At 33.6% G+C, this 25765-nt stretch overlaps 1 protein-coding gene across 2 annotated transcripts; it reads left to right on the top strand.

Annotated features, from left to right (window-relative positions):
• Nucleotides 1–8976: 8976 nt before the first annotated feature.
• Nucleotides 8977–21563, top strand: LOC144834682 (SMC5-SMC6 complex localization factor protein 1-like). Of its 2 annotated transcripts, XM_078689578.1 has the most exons (19): nucleotides 8977–9068; nucleotides 10854–10992; nucleotides 11301–11391; nucleotides 11648–11867; nucleotides 12520–12685; nucleotides 12955–13024; nucleotides 13667–14163; nucleotides 14704–14766; nucleotides 15470–15634; nucleotides 15804–16090; nucleotides 16386–16693; nucleotides 17213–17373; nucleotides 17680–17768; nucleotides 18059–18108; nucleotides 18533–18742; nucleotides 19174–19293; nucleotides 20087–20206; nucleotides 20620–21056; nucleotides 21145–21563. In XM_078689578.1, the coding sequence occupies exons 2-18, from the start codon at nucleotides 10876–10878 to the stop codon at nucleotides 21033–21035; spliced, it is 3150 nt and encodes a 1049-aa protein (XP_078545704.1). In that variant the 5' UTR covers nucleotides 8977–9068; nucleotides 10854–10875; the 3' UTR covers nucleotides 21036–21056; nucleotides 21145–21563. The 2 variants fall into 2 exon arrangements, with proteins under 2 accessions (XP_078545704.1, XP_078545703.1); XM_078689577.1 differs by having other exon boundaries at nucleotides 20620–21563.
• Nucleotides 21564–25765: the final 4202 nt, after the last annotated feature.

Here is a 25765-nt window from a genome sequence, read left to right as displayed (position 1 = left end):
ACGAATTCATCTATGCTTTCTGATCGTGAAGTAAGTATCACGGTACTTTCTTCTAGGTTGTTCTTTTTGAACAGACTAATTACGCTTGGATTATTAAATCTCAATTCGTCTAACCCATCTAGTAGCAGTACAACTTTATCGTCATGTTTGTTTATGAATTTCTTAATTAACCGTGGATCATCTGGGAGATCTGTTTTTAAATTAAAATCTTCCATGTCCAGTTGCTTTACAATGAGATCGGAAATGTTATCATCTTTGTCTAAATCCCTTATACTTAAAAGAAATACAATTTTGCCTTCAAATGCTTTAATCGATTGAGTAGCCGTAGCCCAGTTGTATGATAAATGCCTTAATATGGTAGATTTACCTATCCCACCCTCCCCATCTATAAGAGCTCTACACCCAGGTGTGGAACTGATAACATCTACCACTTCTGTTAATGTTGTTGGTTTGCAGCCTTTATTCTTGTCACCTTCTTTCAGTAGTTCCAAATCAGTGAACATCTGCGAAATGTCAACTTTGTATCTATCACGCATTGTTGCTGGTGTAAATATACTGGCCTGGCTACACAATTTCCTTTGTCTTTGAAGCAGATATTCTTCAATCTTGTCTAGATGCGAAGAAAAATGGCAAAAACAATATTTTAGTAAAATAAATAAATTTTATTTAATAAGTGCCTTGCAATTTCTAGTATTATAATACAATAAGTAGTGCTGGAGCCGCGCCAAAGTAGTAAACCAACTAAATAATATAGAGGGCGACAAACACAATTTATTATCAATCAGAAAGAAAGAAACGACTGGTGGTCGCCAGCAAATTGTAACAACCGTTTAAATGCAGAGCAATCCACCGCTTATGGTAAAACCTCCAGCTAATGTGCACTGGTGACTGACGATGGATGGTCGCTTTGGGGAAGGTGGTCGCTTACAAGATGATCGCTTTTAAGAAGAAGGCAAAGCGGTCGCTTTTATTAGACAAAGGTATTTTGTAAATAATATTTTTTTACAAAATGAACCTTGTCTATAGTAATTCTACATTTGCTGTTCATAGCAACATTATTGTGTTTGTTACTCCAATAACTACATTACATGGTGATGATTTTTTAATTACTACATAAGCTGACGTGTATGTTTCTACTATCTGGAGGTTTTTACAAAAGCTGATTTTTCTACATTCACTGTTTACGACATTTGCGTTGTAACACGCGCGCATGTACAGTAATATAACAAATTAAAGATTTTTCAGTCATCTCTCATAACAACATGTTGGTTTTTTATTATTTTTAAATACCGATCATGCATGTTATTAGGTTAAAAGGCTATTTGTTGCGTAAGATATACGGTGAATTACTATTTTTGAATTTGAGTATGAAATGTAGTATGAGGCCAAGTATTCACTTTCAAATTTTCCCATTTTTTCGCCAGTATCAGAAACATTAATCACAAACTTTATGGTTAATGAAGTTATTGTTGCAACTTTCTTTTTTTCATTGAATTGTACAGTAGTATAGGCGGAATTATAGAGGGCGGCACACAGAATTTTTAATTCATCAGAAGGCGTGACACTATTCTCAACAAAGGGCAGCATACAAAAATATAAACTTATCACAAGTCTGAAAAATAAAGATTTTCAGGGCCGTACATTCTAAGTTTTAGTGTATTAAACTAAGTAATAAAATCCTCCGAAATCATTTCTTGCCAGTTACAGTTGTAAAATTCTTAATTCCGCTCCAATAACAATGTGTCATCAGGGAGTTGTAAAATAAATTTATTTTACAACTCCCTGGTGTCATGTAGGCCTACCGCCGAGAGCATTCAGAGTGTGCAATTTTTATGATGAGGGAACCTGCACAGATCTGATTATCTTGTAATTGTCTATACTGTAGTTTGTAAGAACATAATTGTAACTTGTTGTGAAGTTCACATTGTTTAATTAGTTTCGTGGTTTTTGTAGAAATGTATTTCTTTTTGTTTATTTGTTCAAGGAGGGCAAACTGCCTCCAAAAATCATGGAGGTAAAATATAGCATTTTGACCCCCACAAATTAAAGGTGTTTCTTTTCAGCAGCCTTCGCTCATTTTGCTGAATACAAACATGCAAGTCCTAAACAGCCTTTACGATAGGCTAATCTAGAACGTTTTAATGCAAAAAATATGTCCATATATGACTGTCCGTTAACGAATTTTTAAGTAACTTGGCCTCTGAAAATAATATGGTCGCCGCGCTATGTGCGATACACAACACCAAAAATCGTTCCCGCGCCACTGAATGATACTGAAGTGCAGTCTTAATAAAACATATTATTTAGGGCCTACTCTGAAAATCTAACTTTTAAGTAGACCTTTTTATTTGTATTCAGTAAATAAACTGTGTAATGCGGATTAGAATTAAGTTTATTGGATCTCAAAGAATAATAATATGTGTAATATGAGTCTTACTTATTATGATGTTAACAACATTTCGTTTTTAAAACAATGAAGCTTCCTAATTATTATATCGTTGTACATGTAGTCAGGATTGGAATTAAACATCAAACAAGGATTTTGTTTAAATATTATTATTCTGAAAGCAACTAACCTGTTTCTGATTTACCCTCTTTTGGCATTCCTTTTTCTTCATTACTACTGGTCGCCACTTGCCCTGTTTTCATAAATGACAAAAATCTAAATGTACAATGATATTCTATATCTCTTTTAAAGAATGTCAATTGGGAGCATTAATTCAACATGAATATGTTTCATTGTGTATAAGAAACTAACATAACAAAACAGAAATATATATGTTCATAACATGCACCTTTATTCGGACTCAGACTTAACATGGTGGTAATATTGTTATATTGTTTGTGGTACCATTTGTTATAACGCTTCGCACAACTTACCTTCAGTCGGAGGTTTCACTCTTGATTCCAGTCCAATCTTTCTTAGATCGTTAATAAACTCTTCTTTTCTTTCTTTACAAAGTATTTTTCTCTGCTCCAAATCCCAAATCATACTCCAAGCATCTTCATAATTCTTTAACGCACTGCCATTGTACAGTGCATCAATTTTGTCAATATCTTCTTTGGTCAGTGCATTTCCTAAATTGACAATCCAGTGTCGATATGGGGTGAAATGTGTAATCTTGATTTCTTGAACATCGAGTAAAGATTGTTGGAGAACTTTGATGACACCAAACGTTTGAGTTATTTTGATTGTTTGGTAAAGTAAGGATAGCTCGCTCGAACTCAAATATCCTGATTTGATTAATTGATGCAGTAAGTCTATCGTTTTACGTGCTTTATCTATGTCCGTTACTGCAATTAAATCTCGATATAAAACTTGCAGCTGTCGAAAGAGGTTGTGGTCATCATACCAAGTTGAAACGTTCACTAAATCAACATTAAAATCTACAAAACGGTGAAAACAGAAAATTAGTAAACTAGATATTTTAAACTTACTGTTACTCAATAATTGAACAAAAGCAATCTTTAATTGTTCGTTACCTGAAGCCATGTTGTCAATTTTCTGTCTTCATTTCTGAAAAATATAAATGTTATATTTAGGATAAATGACGTCACGTTGCGGAATGGACAATCCTGCTTGTCTTGCAAAGTATGACTTCTCATTTTCAATAAATTAGGCTCTATTACAATCAAGTGACGTCATACTACATACAGTACATAAATTAGGCTCTATTACAATCAAGTGACGTCATACTACATACAGTACATAAATTAGGCTCTATTACAATCAAGTGACGTCATACTACATACAGTACATAAATTAGGCTCTATTACAATCAAGTGACGTCATACTACATACAGTACATAAATTAGGCTCTATTACAATCAAGCGTTATAAAATGTATTGCTAATCGGAATGTCATCGGGTGTCGTACTGTGTACCTAAGCATATTTAAAAGATATGAAAGAGCGAGAGAACTGGGAGAGTACACTCTTTATTTATGGATACAATATAAAAATATGCTGTTAGGATAATCAAATCATTTAAGTTAAATGTTTTAATTTATTTATTTTATTAATATTTTGTTGGTAGAATTTTAAAGGACCCTGAACATGAACTGCTGCCGGCTGGATGGGCTACTAGATAACAACATTTCACAATCAGGTAAAATATACCTGTTTTACATTGTGCTCCTGCCGTTTCCGCCTTAATCGCATCTATCAACGAATACGCTGTAACTATAAGAACCAATGCAAGTAATATACTAATGGTACTATTATTATTTCAATTTTTATATGCTACTCACGGTTTTTATTAACGGTGACGTCTTCTGCTATCTGGTAGAGACGGTGACGTCTTCTGCTATCTGGTAGAGACGGTGACGTCTTCTGCTATCTGGTACAGACGGTGACGTCTTCTGCTATCTGGTAGAGACGGTGACGTCTTCTGCTATCTGGTACAGACGGTGACGTCTTCTGCTATCTGGTAGAGACGGTGACGTCTTCTGCTATCTGGTAGAGACGGTGACGTCTTCTGCTATCTGGTAGAGACGGTGACGTCTTCTGCTATCTGGTAGAGACGGTGACGTCTTCTGCTATCTGGTAGAGACGGTGACGTCTTCTGCTATCTGGTAGAGACCGTGACGTCTTCTGCTATCTGGTAGAGACGGTGACGTCTTCTGCTATCTGGTAGAGACGGTGACGTCTTCTGCTATCTGGTAGAGACGGTGACGTCTTCTGCTATCTGGTAGAGACGGTGACGTCTTCTGCTATCTGGTAGAGACGGTGACGTCTTCTGCTATCTGGTAGAGACGGTGACGTCTTTTGCTATCTGAGTGAACAGTTTTCTTAACTCAGTTCCAGCGTTGCTTTACAATTCTTTACAGTTTCTTCTGATTGGACAATGATAATGCAGTGTACCACTAATGCGGCGATGATATTACACTTTCGGTGTTGAGTCCCACTCTTTTAGGCAAAGCAAAACTATGTTTCGTCTGTAGTTAAGTGATGCCGAGCTTCAGCAGTTATTGCCATGAAAGCTGAGGAACGAATGAGCTAAATCACGAGGTATACCCAGGTATATAGATACACAGGGCGTTGTGCTGGTTACGAGCAAAATATGACCAAAGGTTACATTTATAGCTGATGTGATATTGTTTGAATAAAATAGATAATCACTGAATAAATAACATGCTATCTTTTAGTAGGCCAAATGCACCATTGTATGGCTGAGGCCTGTACGTAGTCAGTTCTATTGATTCCCCACTTCTGTTGTCCCATCACAAAATCACAACTACAGTATATTCCTGGTGTTAGACTCAATTTGTTAAAGTTTTACTTATTTGGAAGTTTCTGTTAAAAAAATCCAAATTTGTATTCATTTTGTCTGCAAAACGTTGTAACAAAAGTAATAATGTAGATTGTTGTACAATAAATATTTATTACTCGTACAGAACGATGCATTTAATTGAATTAACAAAAATAAAAACTTGTATCAGGCTAAACGTGTTGAAAAGTTGGTGGTACAGTCTATATTTAGAATCAAACCCGTTTTACAGTGTAATTAATCCGTAATTGTAATTGTGTATAATATTATTTATAATGTGCGTGTCAGTAGGCCTATGCCAACAAATAATATTGATATTTAGGTTAGCTTATTAGATATCGTTCGTTTTCTAACATAGCCTATTCAAAACTCGGCGGTCGAATGAGCTCAATCACGAGCTATATCCAGGTATATCCGATACACAGAGGGCGCTGTGCTGGTCACAAGCAAAGTATGACATTCATACCTGACGTGATATTGTTTGAATAAAATAGATAATCACTGAATAAATAACATGTTATCTTTTAGTAGGCCAAATGTACCAATTTGTCTGTAAGCTGCACGTAGTCAGTTCTATTGTTCCCCCACTTCTGTTCCATCACACAAATCACATCTAGGACTGAACGATCGCATATAATTTGACTTCTACTAATACTATCGCACTCAATTTGTTACGGTTACGTTTTTTATTTTGACATTATCCAACTTTTGTATTCGTTTTTTTCAGCAAACATTGTAACAAAAGTAATAAGAAAAGAAAGCAAAAAAATAAAAACATGTTAAAAATGTGATGATCTGAAAGCGCTAAACGCACGAAATCGAGAAAACAGCCATTTTACGGTAGTTTTTTAGTGTAGTTCAAAAAATGTTTGACCGATTCTTATGGCTGTTTTTGCAACGCTCTCCTCAATTAATAACCTACAACCTCATGTTATTTTTAATTTGTAATTTCTTAAAACGTCGTCGGAGGGATTTTTTTTATAGTAATACCATTTAAAATCGTCCTACGTTTTAAGTATAGGCCTGTTTATAAACTCTTTAGATAGGGTTACAAAATCGTCTCTAACTTCTGATATCATTGTCCGATTACGATGGCTGTTTCACTATGCAATAACTGACCAATCAAGCTTTCTAATAATCTAAAAGTAATTTGATTGGTTCAGAGTGCTCGTTGGAACACCCCTTTCAATGAGACAGTGACTTGGCTTGACCGAAATCTGCTAGTGCTAAAGAATAGAAGAACATTTCAAAAGCCATCGAATCATTCGCGAGTTTGTCTAATTTAGACTCTAAACTAAAATTGTATTTAGACTCTAAACTAAAATTGTATTTACTCCAGAACGACCAGTCCAAAACATTTTATTTTTGTACGAGAGATAAGAGTTGATTACTTATTTGTAATTTGTAAATATATTTTAGAATAAGGTTTGTGTTTTTATATATGATATGAGTAGTTTAAAAACACACACCAGCGTGAGTTTTGCGGTGTTTATTGACTCTTCCATTATAAAAGTAGGGAGGCAATGCTGTTGGGCTAGTATATTATACCTGATGTAAAACGTTGACTAATACCATAAATAAAGGTTTTTAAAAAAGTACTGTAATATTATTTATTCATATTTTTATATATTATTCAAAGACAATTTACTATGCTACGAGTAACAGTGGCTGGATCTCAATTGAGATATAACGCAGTGAAATACAAAACAATTTTTAATAGATTTAAGCCTCAACAAGCCTGGCACACCCAACCCAACACATTGACTAACCCCTATAAAAAATAATGGAATAGTCCTATATTCAATACATGCCGAAAACTCAGGTTGATCCATCAATTCATCTTGTACGTATACGTCTCTACTTTGATTTAGCAGGGGTCCCAAGTCTACCGCTACTCGCGGTAGTCTACCGCTTTTAGTACCCATCTACCACGCTACCGCTATCTCGACGTTTTCTACCGCATTTTGATTTTTCCACCGCATTTTCAAATTTCCTCATATTTTTGGCCAAATTGATTATGCACCACCTAAGCCCAGGTCCATAATAGTCAATAACCAGACAAAAGTGAGGCAGGATGTTGAAACAATGTCTATTCATTAAGGCTTCGTGGTCTATTATTGTATTTTTAGTGTATGCACTGCCTTTGTTAAACCGTAACAATAATACTGTAAACACATTTTGGCGAATTGAATGTGGTTCACGACAAAATCTCCTGCGAATGGACTTTCCCAAGTTGGGACCTCTGATTTAGGGTTTAGCCAAATTGCAATATGTATTAAATATCACGTACGTACGTAATAATAATAATAATACGTACGTACGTGTTAATATTACGTACGTAATAATAATAATGCGTACGTACGTATTATTATTACGTGTACGTACTATTAACACGTACGTACGTATTAAATAAATATTACGTACGTAATAATAATACGTATGTGTTATTTATTACGTACGTACGTGTTGATTATTAGGTACGTACGTAATAATAATAATACGTAGGTACGTGTTATTTAATACGTACGTACGTGTTAATATTACGTACGTAATAATAATAATGCGTACGTACGAATTATTATTACGTAAGTACGTACTATTAACACGTACGTACGTATTAAATAAATATTACGTACGTAATAATAATACGTATGTGTTATTTATTACGTACGTACGTGTTGATTATTACGTACGTACGTAATAATAATAATACGTAATAATAATAATAATAATAATAATAATAATAATAATAATAATAATGCGTACGTACGTACTAAGACGGAACTAAGACTGGAAAATTGGGCTTATCAACAAATAAATACTTCCGTTCAAAATGTAATAAAACATTTTTTTAATATTGACATGCTAATCCTTAACCTCTGTCTATACTATCAAACTAAATATGATGTGCCCATATTTGTTAAACTCGTTGTGACAGTGTAGACAGAACTATGTGATCAAAATATAAGTCGGAATTGGACTGACGCGATTGATTTAATTGGGTATGTTTATTAATATAATAATTCATTAAAAACTATAATAAAATCCGATATGCGTTATGGTATTGATCAATGGTGCAAAAAACCCTGAGAAATAATGTTATAACGCGATGTGGTGATAGCTTAGCAATAATACAACCCATATACTATTATTATAAATACCTATTAAAAATCCATTCATATAACTTTTCATCGCGAACCGAAAATGTCTATATGTTATTCTACAGACAGTAATTATATATTCAAAAGCCATATTATTATTATTATCATTATACCTAAATGCGATCTACATTAAGTAATAACCACATAAACATACATTATTCCCAATACAAGTTTGTGCGTTTAATTCTAGAAAGAAACGACTATGCTGACAGGCCAATGACATAAATCACAAGTCCCAATTGTTGCGTTTTGATTGGCCGACCTTTTATATTAGATTAATGAAGACTGTTCTTACAACTGTCAAAAAGTTACGCGGCGTTTTTTGTAAGAAATATTTCTTGTTATATTTATTTATAGGCCTATATTTAGTCCAGTCAAAAAGTAACGCGACAAACATAAAATGGCGCTCCGTAGAGAGAAGTAGAGAATGCTTCATCGTCAGAATGGGTAAACCGTCAGAATGTGACGCTCTGAATATACCTCCTCGCGCATAATCTGGCATAATTTTGTGCTGCTGCCACCTATCATAATTTAATTTCAATCGCTAGCGCGCCACAACTGGGGGGTACCTAAAAAACGACATGGTTATAATGATACTGTCATTTCTCATAGTAATAAGTCAGTTTTTGAAAGAAAATGTAAGTAAATTTGCCAAATGTTCTTTCATACTTACTTAACTGTGTGTTTAATTAATACATTGTGAAGCGTTAGGCCTATATCAGATGATATTTTATCAGAACCTACTACTAACTAGGCCTAGGCTATGCCTAGCCATTATTGACATGATTAATGTCCATGAAGATTGAAGGCTACATTGGAATGCCATCGTGATGACTGGAGGATTGTCACTGTGGATGCGCCCTAAAGCAGGAATGGGAGTTCAAAAGCTAGGCCTAGATAGACAAATGATATGAATAATGAAATGATAACAATAAGATTACGCCTAGGCTATATAGGCCCAGGAAACACTTGTATTGTAACATATTTATTTGAATTGTAAATATTTTCTCTATTTTTATTTTATTTCAACCACATCCAACAGCGAAAAATCGCCAATTACAGGATGCCTTAAAACTCTTAAGATATAAATATAGAATTAAAAGCACATTAAAATACAAAACATGAAAACATGTATTTATTATTAGTATTTACTAGGCCTATTTGATTTGGAAACCTTTTATTTTTACATTTATTAATGATAAATTGTGAAATCTTTTTACTACTAATCAACTTTTTAATTTGAATAGTAAACATTAATTAACGTTAACCAGTACAACTCAACGCTCAAAATAATAAATCAAATTTAGCTAAATACTAAAGAAAAAGTTAAAATTCCCAAGTTAATGTAATGTAATAATACTGTAATAATATAAGAATTGAAAGTTCACCAATTTGCCCTAGAAACATCCAATAAGAAACTGATCAGATGTTAGCTCCCTAAAAGAATGCCAGTTTATCTAACCTTAAGACCTTTTCCATCATAAAACCATTAAAGAATGACAGTTTTTAGCCAGAGATTTGGCAGCATTGTTTATTCTGTCTTTATACTGAATGACACTTTCAGTGCTAAAGCATTGATTTCCAAAGTGGCTCAGTAGAGAACATTAACAATATAATAAAAATAATAAAGTAATTTACATTAGTACACACACATTTACAAAAAGGTCACTATCTACAAACATACAGTATATTTATTTAAAAGGAAGGAATTTAAGGTAAAAGATACTTAATACTTAATCAGTAATATTTTGGATTGAATTTTTAAAAGTTGAAAGTGTAAGGGATTTATAGTTTGTTTTTGTGTCATTTGAAAGTTTGTTCCATAAGTTGGTTGATCGATAATATACAAGTTCTAAGTTCTTTTACCTTGTGTATTTATCATTAAGATACCATTAATCAAACCTCCAACAAGGTACTTGGATCAACTTTGGACCAATAGCTAAGCTCAGAAATGATGTAATGACATACGCTAATAAACAGAAGCCAATATATCCTCTCACCCAGCAGGGCCCAGACACCTTATCAATACTTCCTCAGAAGCACATCTACAGACACACCCCTTTCATAGCATCATTTGTCCTCTAAACTGTTACTGTATTAGTGTATACTATTGTATTTAGTACGGAATTGAATAAAGTATTGAACATAAATGTATGTTGATATAAGGTTTTGCGGTACACCACATTATATTATATAGTTCTGAAAAGAACTGTTGAGTTTCTCAACGTTTTGATCAATATGCTTTGAACATTTGATTTCGCCATGCAAACCTTCTAACAATATAACAATTGTAATCTCAAATAATACAGTCTAAAACCTCTCCACAATTATATCACATTCATCCTGTTCAGTAGTAGGCCACAATCAATCTTAACTTGTATGTTTACCTTGAAAAATACAAATTAAAATGTCTTTTATTACAGGTACTTTTGAGTCACTACAACTATGCATATGAGGTTGCGAGAAACACGCAAATTTCAACTATCTGGATTTAAAGAATCGGAAAAGGCCAAAGTGGTCCAATTGATTGTTGGTCTTAAAGGACATTACTTAGAGTCAAAAGTTAGTAATTAATTTTGTTTTAAATACTTTTATCACATTTATTTATATAATCAATGAAATAAAGTCCAAGGTTCTAGTAGATAACATTTTATTACAGTAGAGTCGCTATTAAGAAGACATGTTCAGGACCATACAAATTGTTCCCTTGATAGAGATGTAAATAGAATTTGAATTTTTTGTCAAAGTGAATAACTATTATTTGACATTAAAATGACATATTCAACAACAATTTAGAAAAAGTATTTTTTCATGGGGACAATATATCTTTAAATTAAAATTTGTTAAACATTTTTTATTTTTTTCTTAAGTCTAACTCGCAGGAATACATTAGTGAATCAACTCACATAATTTGTGCACAGCCCACAAGAAGTGAGAAGTATTTATGTGCATGTGCTGCAGGTAGGTAGTATAGTAACAAATTTGACATAATTTGATTCGGCCAAAATTTTACACATTTTGGTAATTGTAAAAAATCTTTTTGACCTTGGACATATCACCACCATATTTGGGCAATCGCACCTTTTTTTGTCAAACTAGTTTGATAGAGTAGACAGAGCTTTATGACAGATAAAATGCCTAAGACCATTGTTGGCTTTATTTATATTTTTTAAATGATATACGTAATTTTATTGATACTTTAATTTTGTTTATTTAGGTAAATGGATTTTGACAAAAGAGTATGTTATAAAAAGTTATAAAGTTGGCGAATGGCTTGATGAAAAGGAATACGAGTGGGGAAACGTTGCTACTAATATTACAAAAACTCCAAAACATTGGCGCGAGTACACTGAACGAACCGGTAAACGTGCCTATAGTAATTGGGTTGTTGCTTTAGCTGTTGAAAATTTGCAGAGAAGACCCGCTGTTTATAAAAGGTATATATTTATCTGTCTGTCAGCTACGAAATATTATTTTTTGTAAAAATTATATATTTGTTATAAAAACAATATAATTACGAATTAATAGACGCTTACTATACAACAATAAAATTTAATGACAAAAACAAGAAGATCGACGTTTCTTGTTTTTGTGTCATTAAATTTTATTGTAAAAAAAACAAATCCTACAAACTATTTTTAACATCATTAACATTTGTTTGGGTTAGATTTATGTTTTTATATTAAATTATTTTAACATTTTGGATTTTAAAAGTTGATTGAGCTTTTACAATCATCATACAAGCGGTGCTTTAGAAATAGAATACACCAATTTCCTGTGTATTGTCATGATACAATGGATTGTTTGTAGGTGTGGCCTACTAATTCAATGCTTTTTAATAGGCTTAATTAATTACCTTGTTGTCTATTATAATTGTTGAACAAAGGACTAGAGCTGCTCTTTAGGTTTGACTGTTTATGTTACGTAATGTCGTGAACCACCCTAAAGTCATTGTAAATAGAAACAAAGTTGTTATTTCCAAAATATTTGTAACTTTATTTATTTCTCAGCATTTGAGCATAAGAGTTGACAATGTTGCATGCTGATGAATTTTATAAGTAAAAAATCTGTAATGTTTCTATGCCATAGATTGCTGCAAACTGGTGGGGCTAAAGTGGTTAATTTAGCTACAGCAGCAGCAGAGAGCCTCACTCACATCATAGTTGACAAGGATTACTCATCGGAGGTTAAGAAATTTGCCAAGGCTGGTGTTCTGTGTGTTCTACCGCCCTATCTGGGTGAAGTACTTTTGGAGGTATGTATTAAATTTATCACTGTAGAATTTCAATTTATTTGGATTTATTTTTTATTTGATCATTTACCTATTTACCATAGATTATTATAACTCCAATTTTTAAATTACTAAATGGAAATGTATAATTTATTCACATACGCAGTGCCCTGTATGTGAATTTTTAATTATTACAGAACCTTTTGTCAAGTCGCGCTTTTTATTAAGTTACCTGAAATTTCATTTTCCTCCATATACTAACATAATCAAATGAACCTATATCTTTGTTTTAGGAAAGTCCAAATGTAGAAAACTTTCTGGCTGTGGATGCAAGCCTGGGTGTCAAACAACTGCCAAGACGAAGTAAGTTTGCTGTTTAAGCTGGGTTCCCACTAGGATGTAACATAAACCGCATCGTAAGCTTGTGATTGGTCAACTCATTTGTGTTGTGGCTTACATCCTTGTGTTGGATCCTAGTGGGAACCAAGCTTTATGACATGAATTTCTTGTTAATGGTTTATATAATTTTTTTATTTTATTCAATGCACAGCCAACATAAATTTAAAAAAACCTCCACTAACACTACAGGCTGAGATAAAACAGAACAATGAACACAATTTTAGATCTAAAATGTTTGGCCACACTTGTATAAAGTCATATTTTGAGTTGGGACCTCTGTTATAAATTTTTTTATTCATACATTTGAAGCATTCAATTGAAACTACTGTAATGAGCTCAATTGACCCAAGGCAATCTAACAACAGGACTCAACAACAACAGTGAGCTCACCTTGCCAAGATAGGAACTCTTAACAGTTCTTTGATCTTTTGATTGATTGATCGTGCAGTGTCTGTTAAGGGAGGTGGAACTGATCGTGTCGCAGCCACAGATAAACCCTTTGATCTTTGGAGCTCAGCATCCTGTTGTTAGATTGCCTCGATTGACCTCATGTTTAAGAAATTGTGTAAGCACTGCAGTTTAAAACCAAAACTTGTTTTCATTCAGATTCCAGAAACGGACGTTTTGTGAAATCACCTTGTAAGTCCAAATCTGATAGCTCTGTGTCAAGTTTGTCGTCTGAAAAGATGGGAGGTACTGTAACAAAGATCACTTCCTCTACAAGTTCACCGATAATTAACAGGAGAAATACAACATCAAAGACTGATGGATGTCCTGCGATGCAGAACGTTGTCACCAGAAGTAATTCTGGAACAAAACTTCAAAGTTGCTCCGTGACAAAGAAACCATCTAGTTTGGCAGTAAGAAGCAATTCTGAAACAAAGAGTAGTTACTTTTCTCCAAAAAAAACGCCTACTCCTATCAAAGAAAGACTTTCCAGGAAAGCAATAAGACTTAAAAAAGAAGAAAGTTCACCCATAAGGGACAACAACAACATCTTAAAGTACTGCAGTCCAGAGAAAAGACAATTTGGTATCAAAAGAAAACGGGTCTTGACGGAAAATGATGTCAGAGATGCTTTGAGGATTGTAAAACGAAAGAAGGTAACAACAAATAACCTTTGAAATACAAATCAAAATTAAATCAAAACTAAATTTGGACAATAATAATATTTGTTCAGTCACCAAAACATAATAATCAGAATAGGCTAAAATCCATACAGATTCTGCACTCACTCCATAATGTATGCAAGGAGTTTTGGGATAAAAATATGATGTAGTATCTTGCCTACCTTGAATTTTGCAACACCCTTTTTTTGTAGGTACTTTCCATTAGAGATTTATGTGTGCACTCAATGTTTTCAAGGCTTTTGTTCACTGGATGGACCACCCTCATAAAATATTGTTGAAATAAAATAAACAAAGGCAACAACGTACTGTAATGACTAAGCTCTGTCTACTCTATCAAACTTTATGTGGTGGTGTGCCCATATATGGACATGATGATGTCATATCACTGCCATATTTGGGCATATTACTAACATATTTGAGCACATCACACTTTTTTGTCATATAAAGTTTGATAGTGTAGACAGAGCTTTAGTTGCCTTTTCTTTAAACTGCACTGTTTTATTTCTTGTCCAGATTGAGACACCAGCATATTCTGTCTGCAATTTGCAGGTCTTTCCAAAACCAACAGCTGTTAAAGTAAGTTTTTTTATAATTATATGAATAAGTTATTTTACCTTTTGATGAATTATGTGCTAAGAAGTAAATAACAAAGAATGTGCTATACACATGACAGAATCACCTCCTATGTATGTCAGTGAGGTTAAGACACATGACATTTTTTAATAGAGAGAACAATGAGTCCTACCTTAAGGGTCTTTCACACCTGTTCCGGCACGGTTCCGGTCTGGCGCCTGCAAATCCAAGCAAACATCAATGTTTCATTTTTACGTGGCTACACGCATATTGATTAGTGCATAGCCGCGTGGAGCATCGTGAAAACGAACATTGGCGTTCAATTCGCCGCACCGGAACCTTGCTGGAACAGGTGTGAAAGGCCCTTTACACATGTTTAACCTATGATTTGATTTTAAACTTATCCTCATAGGTAAACTCTGTTGGTCTTATCGTACATACAAAGATAAATAAGAAATATAAAACTTTTTTTTTTTTTATGTAAATTATATTTATTAAATTGTTAATGTTTCTCTACTGAACCACTTTTGAAATCATTGCTTTAGCACTGAAAGTGTCATTCAGTATAAAGACAGAATAAATAAAATAATAACAAAAAACAAAAATTTTTTTAATGCTTTGCATGGAAAATCAACAATAAAAGTCTCTTACATTTTGCAATCCAACCAGACATTCATAAATTAATACATATTTTGTTTTACTACAGAAACTGTGTGCCGTACCATTTCATTTTTTAACAACAAACATAATCGAGGGTGCAATAGAAGAAGACGAGTGGTTAGATGCTGTACACATGGCTCAAATTAGCATTTCAGCCGAGTGTCATCCGCCTGCGCATATTTTGCACATTTTAATGCAGGAAATGCTTATGGTAAGGCTTGCTTAATAAGCATTGGTCTTCATCCATTTCTTAAATTAGAAGATCTCGAGAATATTGTATTTTATCGAGAAATGACACAAAAATACCAGAACACTAAACCAAAGCGTTATTCAAAATAAACACAGAAATATAAGTAAATAATTGTGTTTTTTTCTTTCAGACAACTAATGAATCTTTACCACCTGCTATTTACCACTTGCTAAAAACGTGTTTATGCATCCACCCTCCGACATCGAATCATAAGCTGTACCTGGATTCGTTCACTTCGGAAGCCACTGCGAAAAGAAGTCCAAACGGTTATGTTCACTGCGATACCGCGTGGGACTTCATAGATCATGTGATCAAGCAAGCTCTCGATCAAGCTACAAACGTTCAAACGGGACACAGTTTGTTCCTTCAGTATGTGGTGGCGCTGTTTGACCAAGATTTCAGGTCGTATTGCGATCAGTAAGTTTTCATTGTCGTCCCTTGAGTGTCGTGTACATGCATCATTTGCATACAATTTCCCATTGTTCAGACACGTATTGTCTGTCTACTAACTTATGTTAAACTATAGTAATTTTAATTGTAATGCTATATATTTTATCTTGACATTTTTAAGCAGTGTATCTACTCTATGTCGTTTCCATATGTCGTTTTCATACAATTTCCCATTGTTCAGACATGCAATTAAACATTAAACATTAAACTATAACTATAGTCCTTTTCATTTTAATCAAATGCTGTTTTATTACACTTGTAGGTGGAAAAACAACGAGAAGCTTCAACCACGATTTGAGAAGTCCATGTTGGCTAAAGTACTTTGGCCAAGAGGACCAGTGAAGCCGACCGCCTCTAACATGAGAAGACTAATGTGCTACCTAGTGCAAGCAGTGGTCAAAACAAGTAATAGCCACGAGTGTGTTAGGTCATTGCAGACTTTGTTCGGGATGGCAGCGGAGTGTTGCAGGATTGCTCAAGCTGTGCAGCCAGAAGCTCTTTCATCAGGACTTGCTAATGAAGGTCTTAGCTCAGAACTGGTCAGAGAAATGGTGTCAAGGTTAATGCAAAGTGAGATATTCCAATTGCAATATTGCAACTTTTTATGTCTTTAAAGCTCTGTTTACACTATCAAACTAGTTTGACAAAAAAAAGTGGGATGTGCCCAAATATGGTAGTGATATGCCCAAATATGGTAGTGATATTCCCAAATATGGTAGTGATATGACCTAAACCATAACTGGGTTTGCACTATACCCTTGCTTCAAGACACTGCTATTTGCACGATAGTCATTGGGCCGATAGTCTTTTGGGCCCAATCGTCTTGAACATGATAGTCCATGGACCCCATTTACCATTATTACCATGGTAAGCTTCCTGAATGTCGGAATTTACGTCTGCAATTTCGTTGACTGTTGTGTAGACGGTTATCATTATAGGCTAGGCCAGTGATATCGTGGAGAATTCAAGTCAAAGAAATATGCCTATTGCATAGGAACGCCTGTCCCTGTCATTCTGAGAATGAATGTACTGCGGATCATAATCATCATAGAAGCCATAACCTGAAAGTGATGTTATCCTTTTTTCCAGGTGATGTTTTGAACAATAGACAGTGCCTTAAACTCTACCTTAGTACTTTGACCATATCATGGGTAAAGTTGTTGTCAATCACGACCATGCTGTCCTACTACGACAGTGGTTTGGTGTCTAACCGAAATATCCAAGCAGAAAAGTTATCTCTTGATAAAATTGTAAGTATAACATATAGTATTGTTAAATTTGTTAGTTTTATCATGTTCAACACCATGTTCATCTATAACACCATGTTCAACCATATTGCCACGTTCAACCATAACGCCACGTTCAACCATAACACCACGTTCAACCATAACGCCGCGTTCAACCATAACGCCACGTTCAACCATAACACCACGTTCAACCATAACACCTTGTCTGCGTCTCAAGCATATAGTGTAATGGACCAGTTATGTACTTTATGATTATGATACTTATGATTTATATATCTAGACTAATTGTTTATATTTATTTTTTTGTAGGTCAAGTGGTATTTTTACCTCCTACCTCAGATGGGCTCCAGAAAAAGCCCTAAGAAAGACGAGACACCAAAGAAGACAAGTTCACCAGGGTAAGTATTCTTCAGTTTAAATTGTTGGTCTAAAGTTCTATTTACACTATCAAACTAGTTTGACAAAAAAGTGTGATGTGTGTAGTGATATGACATCATAATGTCCATTTATGGGCACATCACATGTTTCTGTCACATAAAGTTTGATAGTGTAGACACAGCTTCATATAAAATTTAAATTTCCTTTTGACGTCCGTTAACCCAGACAATAGAATGAACCATATATCTATTTGTGGTGGAAGAACAATGACATACCATCTTTTTATTTTGTTTTACAATTTCTTTTTCAGAACAAAAACAAATACTGATAATTTTAAAATCAACAAGAGAAATGGAAAAGGTAAATAGTCAAAACAGTGCAACCATTTAAAAATTAATTTATTCATTTTCATTATATTATAATAATACTTATATTCGGGTTATACCCGAACATATATGACTAGATTCCTCTATAACTTCCTATAGGGCCTAATACAATGCTTCTAAGCGCTTTGCACACGAAAATGATCTACGGTAACTAAAAAATGAAGAAGCAGAGGAGCCATTTACACCGCTTCGTTCTCCAGCACTTAAGCTCCCATATAAGAGCTCACCGAAACAGAATTTGCAGGAAGCTTGAGTTAAAAATCTGTCTATCCTATCCTACCAAAATAAAAATTAAAATGTGTTGCTTAAGACTTTAAAAAAAAAAATATCGATCACTGGGTGGTTTAAAGTTCTCTATAAATTTTCACAATTAATACTGTACATATTTTTATGTGAAGGTGAGACTAGCCTGCAAGTAGCTTGCATTAAAGGACACCTGGCTAGAGTCAAGGAGCTGTTGAGTGTGCCTGGTATTGACGTCAATAGTCAAGACAACGCTGGCTGGACAGCATTACATGAGGCATGTAACAAAGGCAATGTGGCGTGTGTCCGGGAACTATTGAGATTTAAACCTACCAAGACTATTATGCATTACTTTGACACTACTAGTAAGTAATCAAATTGATTTTATTAATATCTTTACATATATTTAGAGTATTAATAAGTGGGACTTTTTTGCTGCCTTATTCCTCATAGACAATTTTGTTATATTTCATACTCATCCAACAGCAAGTAACTCGCCAATTACAGGATGGATAAAATATTTAATAATTTATCGTGCTTATAAACTAAGTCTCATTTGAGTCTTAGGGAGTAGAGTTGAAAGAGTCATGAGTTACAACTATGGCACTAAGTCAGGATTGAACCCTGGACCTTGGGATTGGAAGGCAAGCACGTTAACCACCAAGCTACAGCTCCACTCCACAGTTTTTTTTGACGAACCAATTTAAAGCCTGAAGACACCATAGTTGAATTGCTATAAAACCATCCTTACAGCGTTCATTCTATGTAAATGTCATAATTTCTGATTCTTTTACAGAAGCTACAGCTCAAAGTAGTGCTATAAATCTGTTAATCTCGCCTTCATGTGGCACAACTCCTCTTCATGATGCTGTGGTGAATGGTAGAACAGAGATAGCTCTAATGCTAATACAGCATGGTATGTAATGGCACTAACCATTACAAGTACTCGTTCTACCCAGCTGGGATAAGGCATTATAACAAAAAATTTAGATAGTCTTTTTTTCCCCTTATATTTAGTTATTTTAGGCAAGCCAAGATAATTTATGAGCACTGTAATTTCCATTTATATTGGACAATAAATGAATCTGTATCTGTAAATATACCCGTAGTTAATGGATGTACCTAAAATAGGAAATAAATGGTTCAAATTGAATTTCACTGTATTATGTTAACAGTTTCGTTAAATTGTTGTCTTTTACCGTTTTTATTTTTTCAGTAGAATCCTATGAGGACACTTGGAGAGTCCCTTACATTTTTAAATAGGGGTGTCCATTGAATAGCGATATGCTGTAGTTTAAAGCATATATATGTATCCCTTGTTTGTTTTCAAATTCAAGTTAACATTTATTTCATTCAAATAAAAATAATAAGACATTTCTTTCAATTTACAAATAAATTATTTATTTATAATTTATGAAATTAAAACAGACTGGAAAAGAAAGAAATTTCTAAAAAAAATGGTAATAAATTTTGAAAGTGGCAAATAATAATATAAAGTTCTGTCTACACTATCAAACTAGTTTGACAAAAAAGTGTGATATGCCCAAATATGGTAGTGATATGACATCATCATGTCCATATATGGGCACATCACGTTTATTTGTCACATAAAGTTTGATAGTGTAGACAGAGATTTAGGGTGTGCCAAAGGAGGTGTTCTACTGTAATTATATTTTCTTTTACATTTGTTTTGTTTTTATGTCTTACAGGTGGAAAACAATTGCTGACCATTGGCAATAAAGATGGTTATACACCTTTAGATTATGCCAACACAGCTGAAATGAAGAGAATCCTACTGGCTTGTGACAAAGAGAATAACAACGTTATTGGTAGGCTATTTACATTTTCAAAGATTGTTATTATTAGGCTATAGAGCGATAGCCTATTGTTATTGTCAAAAAATTCATTTTTTCTGCTGTAACTTGGCCAGCAGATGCACGTATATATATAGTTGTGCAACAAACTTTGGTTTAATGAAAATATGGTCGCGTATTTCTATTTGAATGCCCCAGACTAAGGTAAACACTTACCCTTAAAATTAAAAAAAATATCCTATTTAAGTGAATACAATTTAAGGGAAATACATATATATATTTATTGAGTTAAGTGAAATACTTAAGTCCAATCTGTGCCCAAATATGGTAGTGATATGTCCATATATGGGCAAAGTTTGATAGTGTAGACAGAGTTTAAACAAGCATGTATTTTATTTTTTAACCTTACATTTTATTTAATTTCACAGAAGCACCGTCACCACGAGCAAGTTTAAAAGAGTACCACAGCTTCATACCAGATGAAGAATGTTACCGCAAGGTCCTTGGAGACCCAAACCACCAGCCAGACTTCCATGACAAATGCGCGACAATGGTGTTTTTGATAAGTGAACTCTTAAATGTGTATATCGCAAGTAACGATCTACCAAACTTACAACGTGAAGTGAACTTTGCTCATTCCTCGAAACGGCATGGTGACGTTCGACAAGAGTCAAGTACGAAAAGTGAAAGTGATTTGATACAGGATTTGTGTGTATACTTACAGATCTATGATCACATGGACAATTTCAACAAACACTTAAAAAGGATATGCGAGAATGGTCATGCATCATTGGCCTTGAAATGGGCAGAAGCATCGGTCCTAATTGGCGATGATGAACTTTGACCGATTCATGGATTGGTCGAGGTGGCGTCTACACCATTGTGGTTGAACTGAGCTATTGGTTTTTGGTACTGATGTACCATTACTGTGACCGATTCATGGATTGGTCCAGGTGGCGTCTACACCATTGTGGTTGAACTGAGCTATTGGTTTTTAGTACTGATGTACCATTACGGTAACTACTGTACATTAATACTCCAGTGGTATTAATACGTGTGGTTAACGGTTTTCACAACTCGCGGTGTTAACGTGGCATTCAGGAAATGCCTACAAGTTGTACAAAGTGTAAAATAGACCAACGTTTTTAGTTTAGTACCTTTTATTTGTTTTGTGTAGTGAATAATATATCTCCAGCTACGAAAGCATATATGGAAAATCAGCACAACCATCCACAAAACTACAATTATTCACAGGTAACTGCTAGAGAAAAAATGTTTCTTGAATCCCGAGTGATTATTAATGGAGTCGATACAAGGCAGACCGAGGTTGTTTCTTTAAAACTGTTTTTCCAAATAAAATTTACAAGATCAATACTTGTTTCACTGGCTCCATGTTGTTTGTAGCCTTGATCTTTACTCATCTTTAATCTTCCAAATGCGATATTAAACATGTTTATTAATACAGTCAACTCTCCTAATACCAGACCAACCGGTCCGAATTCATTTATACCATTAAAAACACATTTTGAATACCAGACTTTCCAGAAAAACCAGCCAGCCCAAAGGTGTCCGGTATTGGGAGAGTTGATTGTACTGTTAAAAAAACACAAAAATAACACACAAGCATTGAAAACTTAACTTTAATTGTTTTTCTCATTTTCTTTTGCATGAGATCTTAGCTCATGTACGAATAATCAACAAAATGCTACAAAGATCACTCAAATGTATCTAACAAAAAGATAACACAGCGAACATTATCTAAATGTATGCTTCTTTGGTAGTCAGTGTATCACATGGGGTGGGGTGTACCATTAAGGTAAGGAGGGGTGTAAACTACAGTAATAAAAAGGTGGGATGGTGAGATATGAAGCAACATTGCCCAGTCAATACTGCATGAAAATATACAGATTGTCTATTGTACAATAAATAAATGACGTTTGAACCAAAAATAAATGATATGATACAGTAAGGTTTTATACATGATATGTTTAGTGCAGTATTATCAGTCCATAGTGAAAAACAAACACTACATAGTATGCTTAATGGTAGTGGGCCACTACTGGACATTACATCCAGTGCCTTTCCAAATTGTATATGATCATTTCTGATTAGAAAGCCATTGACAGCAACAATGTGAATACCCATGTACTGTATCTTTTAAGAATTCTTTTAAAATATCATTTACCATTTATCCAATATGAATACATAAGTCAAAATATTATAAATAAACCACTTATTTTAGCTTCTGTTTGCTAATACTGTACAGTATAGTGTCAAGTGGCATAATACAGTAGAACCTCTAATTTGGAACACCCAAATAGAAACTTCTATTCAGGGATCATCCTAGGAAAATATGTTTTAATGCTACGACCAACCCCTATTCACAACCATATTAAAGGGAGTCTTTTTTGAGTACCAAAGGGAGTCTTTTTTTGAGTACCAAAGGGAGTCTTTTTGAGTTCCAAAGGGAGTCTTTTTGAGTACCAAAGGGAGTCTTTTTGAGTACCAAAGGGAGTCTTTTTGAGTACCAAAGGTGTCCCTTAATAGGGTTCTACTGTACTAGTACTATTTCATCAGTGGAATTTGAACAATTGTTTTGTGTACGCTTATGCCTTAATATTTCATTTCAAAACACAAGAATCACTATCAAGTATCAAAACAAAGTATGTATCTCGGACATTTCATTTATAATGCTACAAGATGTGTAGCACCCTATTATTGTATAAAAGTACAATCCAAAGTATATAAATTAATAAACTAAACATGTTTTAGCATGTGACATGTAAGATTTATATTCATAAAGAAACGTCCTAAAAACAATTGTGGAATTGCTAAGAAAATTAAAATATCACCGCATATAACCAACAAAGAAAATGGTAAATAATACATTATGGTACTTATGGACTGTAATACAATCGAAATAAAAATTAGTCATGCGTAGCCCATCAAAGATTAATACCAACAAAAATAAATGAAACGGTATCACCTATGTATAGTAAAAAAATATCAGGAATGCCAACATAAAGTCATTGTGATTGCATGCAATAGCCTCTCTTACCAAATCAATTGTTGAACATTACAATGAATATCATTACAATAAACGAATTAAAAACGACTTTATATGAAAACTTTAACAATACAATATTTGCCTTAAGGCCAATTTACACAGACGAGCAGTAACGCTAAGCGGAAAGCCGCGTAGATTGTCCCACGCAGATACATATCTAATCTGAGCAGAAACCGCCCGTCTGCTCTGCATTGTGTGTAAATGGTCATAAGAAATAACATAGACTCTATATATTAATTACAGTTACCACTCGTCTGTGTAAACTGCCTTTAAGCAAAGTTTACATTTTAAACATGTTCAAAAAACATTTGCATCATCACAAATCTGACACTACTATCCAACTTTTGTCATGGCTTTCGGTGTAGATTAATAGTATATTGCTTTATTATAGGCATAGCACTTCTATATTGAAATCTAATATTCAAAAACTATATTTTTCATAATGTAATAACAATGGTTATACTATAATACAGTGGTTGATATACCAAAATATTTATAATCACTTTGCTTACAATGCTTAAAGCTTGGTTCCCACTAGAACGTAACGCAAGGACGTAAACGCAACGCAAGTGTTTTAACCAATGACAAGCGAAGTTATAGACAGTTAGTAATCACAAGCAAATAAGCCATCGCTTGTGATTGGTCAATTCACTTGCGTTGCGTTACGTCCTTGCGTTGCGTCGCTAGTGGGAACCACGCTTTAGTAAAAGAACCAAAAGTAAAACAAAACAAAAAACATTGCCAATTGTAAACTGCCTCGAAATGTAGAAAAACATTTTAAAAATTGCTAAACTAAGGTAGAGTATTAAAACATACCATACATTTACATATTGTATCAACATACATGCTCAGGTAAAAAACAGTGGATTTATACCTGAAAACGATTTTCCAAAATAGTGTAAATATTCGTTGTGCAGGGTGGAAAGGTTGCGTAACCTAGTTACTAGTTAATTATTGTAAAATCAGTCGCAAAGTCACCCTATCAGCTCAGTTACAATGGTGTAAATAATAATGAAAACAGATTGTTGGGAATTAATTAATTACTTAAATTAATCAAATTATGACTATTAAGAATTGATTTTTATTTTACAATTTTATACATTCAGGTGTGCATAGAAATGAACCACTTACAAAAATTACTGTAATAAAAAAAAATCGTAAAAGTTTTGTAATAACTATGTAACAACTATTCAATGTACTACATCATGTATGTTTTTATCAGAGCAACACTTATCCTTGTTCAAAATGACCTCTGTTTAAAAAAATTTAATTTATGCAAATAAAATATTAAAAATGTTTTATTATAACATATTATAATTTATTAATATTAATTCATGTTTTTTATACTTAATTATAATAGGATCATAGTACTCTCTTTAAACAAAACAAATTTCTAAAAAAATATTGCCATTTTTAAAGCAAAAAAATATAATTGTTGGCAGTAAATAAAAATAATGAGACGATTTCATATTAAGTGCAGTTCATTCTCTACACATAGTGTCGGTAAAGATATATTGTCGGCCTAGTAATGCATATCTAATAAATTGAACATTTGAATTTAAAAACCATGTAAACGCCACTGAATGGAATGCTTATCTACAGCCTAAGTTTACTCACTAGTACCTGTATAGCTGAATGGCTAGCCCACCAATTCCCCCACATTGGAAAGATACCAGAAAACAGAGTGCACATTGTCTACTGTTCACAGAAATTTACATGTTCTGTTGGTCAGTGTCTTGTCATAGAATGACATTCTGACATAATATGATTGGTCAGTTACAGCTGTTCCAAGTTATGGCTGTTAAGTTAAGGGACAACTGGAGTGAAATATTGCCACTGTAGTGAATGGTAAAGTCAACTAAATCTCACTTTTCAGCTTAATAACTTATTGAAAGAATATTTTTCTTTGATATATTATTAACATTGATATCCTTCATTTGTATGTAAAGACATTTTAACTCTATCATGTCATTAATTGAAAATTAAGTATGAATACACCATTGGCTACTACATGCAAGTTTCACTCCAGTCAGAGGGAGTAAGTATGTCATATTCAACCATCCCCGACCAACAGACATTTAGCTGCATTAACGAACATTCTTCTGGATGAACTTAAAACTATTTTTACTTCATTTAGTAAAAGTGATTACCTTGTATTATTAAAACCCTTTACATAACTTTGTACCACAGTTATACCATACTTCTGAACATGTATTTCATAAATAATTATTCATATATTAATAAATACATTAAGGATCATGTTAACAATTATTCTACTGCAGTATTACATTTTTTACTGCAGTAAAGTATCATTTTAGATTGTTTCAATATAGGTCAGTAAAATCAGTGTGTATAATTACTGTAATACCCAGTAAAAGCTTGACAATTTTAGAAACAAGCAAAATGTAGTTACCGTACTGCAAAAACTGTAGTGGAATAATTTTGAAATAATCCCTCAATTAAATGAATAATCTAATAATAATGTTTTAATTAGGTCAAAATAAATT

This window comes from Antedon bifida, chromosome 2 (assembly GCF_963402885.1).
Source record: "Antedon bifida chromosome 2, ecAntBifi1.1, whole genome shotgun sequence".
Lineage (NCBI taxonomy): Eukaryota > Metazoa > Echinodermata > Crinoidea > Comatulida > Antedonidae > Antedon > Antedon bifida.
This window is presented reverse-complemented; position numbering and strand designations above follow the sequence as displayed.